Here is an 8,859-nt window from a genome sequence, read left to right as displayed (position 1 = left end):
GTCGCCTATACTGATGTCTGATTAGCTCTGAATTAAAACCTGTGCGTCACAAGATGTAGACAGACAGGTAATTGGTATTAAAAATCCGACATTTAAAGTATTATGAACGCTGGAAGAATATATATATAATGGTGACTTTCTTCCGCGCCGGGAAAAGTATTATGAAGCGATAAAACTAGTAATATATATTAATAGCGTTCGGCTGCAATAATTGCGCAAATATTGAACCAGAGGTAAGCAAATAACGATGTACTTAACATCTCTAACCTCCGACTACTCTTTGGTCTAGCCACTTACTTGCCTGAAGCTTTGCAAGTTTGTGCTGATACGAAGGGCAAGTTCTATACGGGGTGTCTGTGACAAATATCCAGTCTTCCAGTCCTACCAAGGACAACTTTACATTCATATATATTATATAACACAAGTTGAAGCCCCGGCAGATTATTAGTATTATTGTATAAGGGAAAATAATGAAATAGAACAACACGCTGAGTCCCATAACTGTAGCCCAGTGGACGTATGAAGAAAATCAGACCGAATTCCGTAAAGATTGCTTCTCTGATTGTGAAAGAAAAATTGTAAATATCTTTAGAAATTCGACGCAAGGTATGAGGTTCTCGTCACAAAGGTCATGATTCGAAACGAACCGTAGAACACCAACTGAAAAAGAAAGACCACCTCTACAACGTGAGTGTCTACGTACGTGACTCAATCACATGAGTACATCAAATTGTACCGAAGCGTTCTGATGTACTTCACTGATGCATCAACGAATTCCCCTATTTTTTTTTTCCTATTACAATTTCTCGTCTCCTGATGTTCAAATGTTGACCATTTTCTATATGGAGTGATTGTGTTATTCGGATCCAAAAAGTCGTCCCAACTGTGGACTTCGTAAAATGTCGGCCGAAAAATAACAGGATCTGTGACGCTAATTTTTTGGTAGTTCTAAAAAACCGCAGAAACAATCCATCAATTGGCTTATGTAATAATTATCTTGCTTCAAAGGGCAGTCCCGTTGGAGTGCGTGGTCAGTTTCACCATCTACATGATCGTTGTTTATTAACTTACTAAGACAGATTTCTGTGACGAACTAAGAGGAACTATCGAAAATTATATCAAAAAAATCATATTCGTTTAGGATACCGGATTCAAGTTTAGATATTTGTTATGCGAAGAAAAAGTTCTCTACGAAGTAGTGTATAAAACTTAGCAGTCGACATACGAAAATTGAAAAGGAAGCAATGAGTGAAAGCGACCATTACTTTACATAGCAACCTAATAGAGATGCCCAGAACGCAATAACGTCGAAATAAGGTCACAAGATCAATAATTACGGAATAGAACATTATAGACAAGGATAGAACATATGAACGCAGAATAGGGCGCAGATTACCAGTAACTGCACGAAATTCAACTTGCCCTTCACGGCATTTTTCGGCGGCGGTAACTTACTGCTACTGAAAAATCCCTGGGGAGCGAAAAGCGCGCAGAAAATTGTCTGTTACGAAATTGACATTATACGACAAGTCTATCTGGTTGAGGTTCAGAAAAGGTGGAAGCAACACGTAGATGACAACAGAAACGAATTAGATAAGAAGCTGATTTCAATTTGGCCAGGTTAAGTCAAGCCACTTTTCACTTTTACATTATAAAAGAAAAAAAACACCTACTCAAACAGGAGCTCTATGCATAGACTTAATCGATGATTGCTATGATGAAGCTTAAATTTCATTTTACCTGAATAAATAAAAACAAACGTGACAATTGTATAAATAATAGCGGCTTTTTTTATCGGAACAGAAACATTCTGTGGATAGCTTCGTTCACCAAACAAATGTAAGTAATTATTTTTACTATTCTCAAATGATTGGTTCTATTCACGAGTAGAAGCTCATAACGTTCATAGCCTCACCACGGGCTAACAACCAGTCAAAGCGAATATAACGGCTGTAAACGGTCGAAACGTATTATTAGAGTTGAATGTTCTTTGTTCAAGTTCAACGGAATTCTGGAAATTATTGAAGGGCTATAACAGCAATTTCCTGGTGGAGTTAAGTTTGATTGTGTGACAAATTGACAAGCCCGTCATGAGTCAAGTTGTTGCGTTCGATGCAGGAATTGCTTACTGAGTTTTTCCGCAACGAAACAAAAAATAGCGTAACTGCAGCTGTCAACAAGATGAGGCAAAGCCTATCCATAATGAAACTTCCGGTACTACAAAACCGAGATGACTTGAAGGCGTTCCGTGTGAAGGGAAATTATTTTACCGAATTAATAAAGTGAAAACCGAGGTCCGTACGGCCAATTTGCGTGTCTTCATTGCATTCATACAATTATTGATTTTACCTTTACCTGCGCTACTGTATCCGTGGATATGTGTTCTCTGCTTTAGAAAACGAACATCTGATGTGCTTTCATGAGCTACAGTTGAAGCCCACTTTAGCTGGTATTGAAACAGTCGGTTTTTCTATTAAGTATACATATAAGCGTTAACTTGTTATCTTTCAGCTTAATGTCTGTGATAGCAACATATACTGAAACGAGTCAACGAGTTCTTCTTAATGTCGCATCCCAACGTGCTTCGGTCGCCCGTGTGTATTCACTCTGAAATTTTTCGACCCATAACCATAATGCTTAATTTAAAACAACGAGCGTCACGCCATCTCGAGCAATCTCACGCCAATAATACGACACGCCGGTTCTACCGTAGAACCCTTGTTCCCTGAAACCAGCAGGAGCTAGCTGCAAAGACCTATAGTTGACAGCTTTCGCATCGATGCAACTCTATCATTGTGATTGAAATTACTTTTGGGTGAGGCTTCGACTTTGCAGTTCCGGTGGCCGTAGAGCACCTGACGGATATTGCAGGCGCGACGGTTTCAATATAGAGTATATCTCGGTTGTCCACACTCTGGGTGCAATATACGGAGCCTACTGTTTTCCAAGATACGAGTGACGCGTCCCCATTTCACCTTCACCTAGCTCTCAGGCCCATGCTGGACACCTCATACCTCTTCTTGACAAAGAATGCAGACTAAAGTAGGAACGGCAAGTCAAGGAACAATGAAAAGATCCGTGAGATGGTGTCACGGACCCGACTTCCCGCGCGGCTGATTTTAGCCCAAGGGTTAACAGACCGACATTGAGCCTTTCAGATAAGCAGGCAAACCCGCTAGACAACCAATTAGTGACACAGTGCGAAAACGCAATTTTGAAAAAAAAATTAACGAACTACGAAGCTTATCCTTTAACAACTACGGATGCTCACTGTAACAGCTTGGCGGGCTCGCACTTTCAATTACACCGAGCTTAAGATGGCACACTTTGTCGTAGAATTTGCCACTCGCGCCTTTCATATCAAACAAAGATGAAGATGTATGCGTGACCGACGCACTCACGCAGTGATTCTCTCTTCTTAAAAGTACCCATTTTATTGGGAAAAGACAGCAGCGTTACAAAATGAAGATATCCTACTAATTGAAACAGAATAGAAACCTCGCCCCATTTTCGGTTTTCTTAGTAGACGATCATTCACCTAGCGCTTGCCTCTTCAAGACAACTACTTATGTAGACGTCCATAGCCTTCGGGTCATTATTAAACTAAACAGTAATGAAGGTACTCGAACCTAACCTCCAATGAATCCTGGCATTAAAGAATTTATTTAGGATAATTTACCCGGTCATTGTTGGTACCTTTGTTTGTTCGGTACCTTGTAAGCTTTTTCGAAATCCAACCGTCTGGATTATCGCCTATGAAAATATTTGGTGCTACCCTCAGTCCGGTCGATCGTTCAATAGAACGACCCGGCCGTCAGCATCACTAGGAAGGACAGGAAGATAGCAGAGGGCATACCCAGTGGCAGTCTCGAAGAGCAACATCTCACAATGATTGCGCAATCAAGATTTCAGGGAAAATTAAGATTAAGTCTTCTAAATGGTGGTAAGCCCTTTTTTGAAAATACTGCAACTATCTATATATCGCTAGGCCATGGCCATGACGTCTACAATAAGACGCTTGGGTGCTTTACAGACAAAGAAAGGCACGTCTCGGAATAGACAGCGATAGCCTTTTGGAAACTGTACCACTAATGTCAAAAATTTACGGCGTATCGTATTGATGATACTTTGTTGTGAGGGTGGTCGACGCATGCTAACTATATAATTGGCTTACACTGAAAATATACATTGAAAAACGTGTCGAACCTGTAAAGACACATATTTTTAACATTTACAGGAGCTAGACTAACAGGAATCGGAACTGCAATCCAGTTCCTAACGCGACAGTTCTTTTAGAACTTTAGAATAGCTAAGTTTTGAGCTCAACTCGCTACTACCTTTGCAAGGAGCAAAAACACTCGACATTTGGTCTAGACAACAGGACCTCTGACCCGGGCATCGAATCAAAGAACTGCTAGCTTCGGCTCATGGAGCAAAGAGCGCGGACCCTTAACCTACTCTCTTTCGCATCCACCTACCAATCATAGAATTTTCCAAAAACCGATCAGTTAATTCTATGAGTAAGCTGTTCGATTCTGAGATAGCGGTGATCACGTTGAGCGCACAGCTTTCGAAATGGACCGCTGAAGGGTTGCTATACCACTACCAGATCATACCTTTTAATATATAAGATGTGATTAAACTATTAACTAAAAACGAAACTTGATTGAAAACTCTCCAAGGCTGCGTGAAACACATCACCTTACACCATAACCCTGCTTAATGGGTATGAATGGATGCAGCATGTGCCACAAACTGGGTATGCGTCGGGCGACTTTTCAGCGATATAGTGAGTAAAACCCACGAATTACCATACGAACGTCCCAGTGACAATGTTCAAGTACGTGGAATCCTCTATGAGACAAATTCATGTTCGTACGAAAAGGATCGCCGACCAGTTATGTGAGTAAGCGTATCAGTCATTCCAGTTAGAAATCCATCAGTACTAAGTTTTTATGATACTTATTTATCACAATTTACATATGTATTGATATGGAACAGGTTAATTATTAAGTCATGCATAACTAATAAGCTCGATCGGGGGCGCCATTGATTGACAGCTTGTGGCCAGCGATCTATTTTTTTTTAACAGTATAGGCAGAACTCTATTATACCCATTTTTTAAGATGAGTATCGTGTATATCTGTGTGCTCTAAGTGTCTCCATTACGTTAGATAATTATGCTATAATCTAAATTTGATCACGTCTTTAACTGGTCCGTCAGATCTACTCGTTAGCTTGTCACTGGTAAGTTGCTTTCTTGTCAGCGGTCAATACGAGAGAGACTAACGTTGGCGTATCTATGCTACAAGATGGCTAGTTCAATCGAAGGTTCGTCAAAACATGGACCGAAGGCTCAGAACAAGTGTCTATTGGAAACACAACGCGACCTTTTCCTGCATGTATATTGAATATACTGGACTTAGTCCTGGAAAGGCAAATCCAGTATTTAACGCTAATACAACTGGGAACTAGATCTGCTGTATTGCTATTTGTTATAGGAGCCTAAGGTATGAGAGTGACTATTTGAAACTCAACTGGCATTCGGGATTTTACCTCTGAGAAACAACGACAAAACTGGTAAATCTCAGTAGACCATTTTTAAGCAAATTTTCGAAAATTTCCTGGTACATTTCGTAAAAACCTCTGTTGGCGAAAATTAATAACATTCAGAGATATACCGAACTAATGAATAGCGAGTGTCAGAGAATAAGTTCTGCCGTGTAAGCTTTATCTTCAATCATGTAATTCATACGACATACGTTGTTCTCAGTTCTATTGATTTATGCAATAATTTCTAGGAATAATTTGTATTATATTCAGGCCGTCATTCACGCACGGTTACCTGTTGAACGGCTGCTCGTTTCGGCTAACACCGTTTCAGCTTGAGTAAAATAATTCCGAAATAATTACAGGATAGAAATGTACAATTAAATCACAGTACAGCTCCCCTGATCACTGATAAGTAGCGAATAATCCTGCGGCGTCTTCGCAATCATCTGTTTCTGAAGGCGGAATTTGTTGGCTTCTTTTTAAACAGGTTGATCATTTTTTTGAGAAGTGGGGTTTTCGAAAGGGACGTCTGCGAGCCGGAGGTCCGGGATTGTTTTATTCGACGAAGAGATGAATCCAGCCCTAACAAACGCAAAATGTTTTGTCTTAAAATGTTAGTCCCAATAAACTTCAGTTCCGATGAGATGGACGAACTTCGAACTACGATAATTTTCTAGACGACTTTTAATCACACCGCACAGTTTACTTCACTGCGATGACCCTTTAATAAACATAGAAGAAAATTTGACTACTTACATTGTAGTTTTTCACAGATGTCACAGTAATAGTCAAGCCATAGTCTTGAAATAGAGTTCAAATTAGAACAACTTGGATTTATGGAAGGTAAACGTAAGTTGTACTAATTTAGACCTATTTCAATATAATAATAATTTCTTCGTTGTGTTATATATGAAACACTCAATTAGAAAGTGTTATTTTGTAGTTTCTTTTTAATGACTTTGAACACTGAATAACTTTTCCCATAAGAAGCTAACATGATCCCAGCCTTTAATACAAACGTACCTAAAAAGCTTCGTTTGCGGGATCCCGTTCGGGAGTAACGCTTCGGTGACCCTTCCGGTTCATCGACATCGAGTGTACGAATGCTCTAGAATAGCAAAATCATTTTAAAACGACAACTAAAAAGTATGTAAACTTCGAAGTTGCGATACAATTAAGAATCGTCGACCGCCTCGAAGGCAGACAACGATTTTAGTACGTAAAGTTGATCGTCACTAGCGTATAATGACTTAGAGATAAATCTAAGATAAATCACCTCAAAACAGGGTAGCTACTTCTTTAAAAATCAAATGGTAGAAAACATTACTTCTTCGATTAGTTGGACTTTTGTTTGGTGCCTTGTTTCTTGGCTCCGAGTAGCTTCTTCAAGCACACTTTTCTCTTCGAGCTCGCTCCTCAGCTCCACAAGCACACTACGAAGCTGACTCAGCGATTCCATGTACTTCTGTCGCCAGCAATTATCAGCTGTGCAGTGTGCATGTTCTACTAGAACGAGGCTTTCAACATCGGCATCTATGTCGCCCTGCTCTTCCGATCGGACCACGATACTCTCATTTGCTCCGACCGCCTCACCCTCCGCCATCTCAGCAAATGCCTCACGGGTCAGTGTCGCTTCCTCTTTCTATGGCGTCCTCGGTAAGAAGCATGGTACATAGGTTATTAAGACCAGGAATACTACGCACTATATTTTGTCTAGATTTTCATAGGACGGTAGACAGCGCATTCAAAACAAAATGTTCGCCCTGGCTTCCGTAGCGAATTGCTTCGTACTTTGGAGGAAATATACTAGCCTTATCCAACTCAATATTTGCATTACTTCTGCTTATAATCAAAACCGAAACTTTTCATTCTTGTAATAGGCTAACTAAGTGACTCGAGTTGTTGGCAAAGCGTTAGGGAACGTGTAACATTTTTACAGCTGTCCCATAAATAATCGAAAAACGTTGACGATAAGAATAGATCAGTATCTTCAAGTCTTGCCTGAGTATATCGCCTAAGTCGTGTTTGCAGCCTACATAATGCAGACTCAAGATTTTCTACGGTAGCTGTTAGCTGGGCGTTATCCTCTGTCAGTCGGGCGATGAATGCATCTTGCTCCTGCCTAACGGCGCGCATTTCGTCGATTTCAGACATCGGCTTTGAGACGTCCTGAAGATTCGTAGTGACGGACTCAACGGACGAATCCTGAGCGAGCCTTAGCGATTCCTGAAGCGTTACCTCCACCATAGCGCTACAAAAATAGTTGTGATAATAACTGCTTAATTTAAGCTTTTCTTTAATTACATTATATTATGCGTTCAACGAATGAATGGCTGAACGGGAAGTTTTTTAGCGAACGCTTTATGCGCCCTGTCCATCTCGTCTAAAATTCATCATCTGTAATCAAGCAAGGATAAAAGTTGTATTTTCTGATAACTCGACTTCGCAGTCCTCCCAAGAGAACTTGTCTGTAAACAATTTGCAATGAAATCTATCACATCTTATCAGCAAACTACTAATTGTTAGAAACCGATTCACCATGACACTAGGATAAGACTTCGTGCTCTTGTCGTGCATTGTCCCGAACCCCCAAGTCACAAGATGACATAATAGTACCCCTCCTTTAATGAACATAATAGATAGTCCCTCAAATTTCTATTATCAGCCTCCTACGAACTGTATATTCTATTGAAATTTATTTTCGATACTAACTCAGCTGTCGGATGACACATAATTAATAAATAAATAAAATTCTCATCTTATCCCAACGACCACTTGACCACGACTCACCGATTTGGTTTTTACGGAAAAAATACGAGAAATTCGCAAAACACTTATGCACTCACTCGGCCTAAATCATGTTTTCACATTGATTTCGTATAGCTATTTTTTCCTCGCAAGAAATTAGCCATGATACATCAGATGTAAACGTGTGTGTACATATTGCACACTGGTCAATAGCTAACTAAGTGATGCTTTTCGATCGAATTCTGCTAGACGCATACTCATTGATAAAGTAGTGCAAGGAATGATGACAGTCTGCTTGGCACTCGATCACATATGGTACATTGTACGCACACCTAATACAACCGCTATAACGAATACGTCATCGTGATTAGGACACAAGTTACGTGCATAGGTGCGCTACGCAATTGTGGCCCTATATACTTTTGCGACTTGGGTTAGGACGGTAAAAAGTTTAAAACCCTAAATGAATATTAAATTGCCCTATTTGTATATTTATAGCCAGCTTAGCTCGGCGAGGCCATAAATGTACGTATTTGTTAAACAATTATATTTGTAGTA

General features: G+C 40.0%; 2 protein-coding genes across 6 annotated transcripts in view; one reads left to right on the top strand and one right to left on the bottom strand.

Annotated features, from left to right (window-relative positions):
- Nucleotides 1–2,308, top strand: part of LOC111251820 (uncharacterized) — a 13,192-nt gene extending 10,884 nt beyond the window's left edge. Inside the window, exon 9 of the mRNA XM_022808852.2 lies at nucleotides 1–2,308. This exon is cut by the window's left edge and continues 4,863 nt beyond it. The gene's annotated coding sequence lies outside the window, so the exon portion shown is untranslated.
- Nucleotides 2,309–5,702: 3,394 nt separating this feature from the next.
- On the bottom strand, nucleotides 5,703–8,575 carry LOC111251311 (uncharacterized). Of its 5 annotated transcripts, none has more exons than XM_086991269.1 (5): nucleotides 8,400–8,572; nucleotides 7,555–7,804; nucleotides 6,881–7,195; nucleotides 6,577–6,661; nucleotides 5,703–6,135 (listed from the first exon to the last, which is right to left on the bottom strand). In XM_086991269.1, exons 2-5 carry the CDS (start codon nucleotides 7,798–7,800, stop codon nucleotides 5,996–5,998), a joined length of 786 nt encoding a protein of 261 aa, XP_086847395.1. In that variant the 5' UTR covers nucleotides 7,801–7,804; nucleotides 8,400–8,572; the 3' UTR covers nucleotides 5,703–5,995. The 5 variants fall into 5 exon arrangements, with proteins under 5 accessions (XP_086847395.1, XP_022663513.1, XP_022663512.1 ...); XM_022807778.2 differs by having other exon boundaries at nucleotides 7,555–7,950; nucleotides 8,344–8,571; XM_022807777.2 differs by having other exon boundaries at nucleotides 8,344–8,571.
- Nucleotides 8,576–8,859: the final 284 nt, after the last annotated feature.

The sequence above is a fragment of the Varroa destructor genome, unplaced genomic scaffold, assembly GCF_002443255.2.
Source record: "Varroa destructor unplaced genomic scaffold, Vdes_3.0 BEIS01000005.1, whole genome shotgun sequence".
Classification (NCBI taxonomy): domain Eukaryota; kingdom Metazoa; phylum Arthropoda; class Arachnida; order Mesostigmata; family Varroidae; genus Varroa; species Varroa destructor.
The sequence above is the reverse complement of the archived record's forward strand: the minus strand, read 5'-3'. Positions and strand labels throughout refer to the sequence as shown.

Coding starts and splice junctions, on each gene's coding strand:
- LOC111251311 (XM_086991269.1), bottom strand. CDS start 7,800: ATGGTGGAGGTAACGCTTCAGGAATCGCTAAGGCTCGCTCAGGATTCG. Junction 7,196..7,554: donor GACTTAGGCGATATACTCAG/GCAAGACTTGAA, acceptor AGGACGCCATAG/AAAGAGGAAGCGACACTGAC. Junction 6,662..6,880: donor AAGTCCAACTAATCGAAGAA/GTAATGTTTTCT, acceptor TTGCTATTCTAG/AGCATTCGTACACTCGATGT.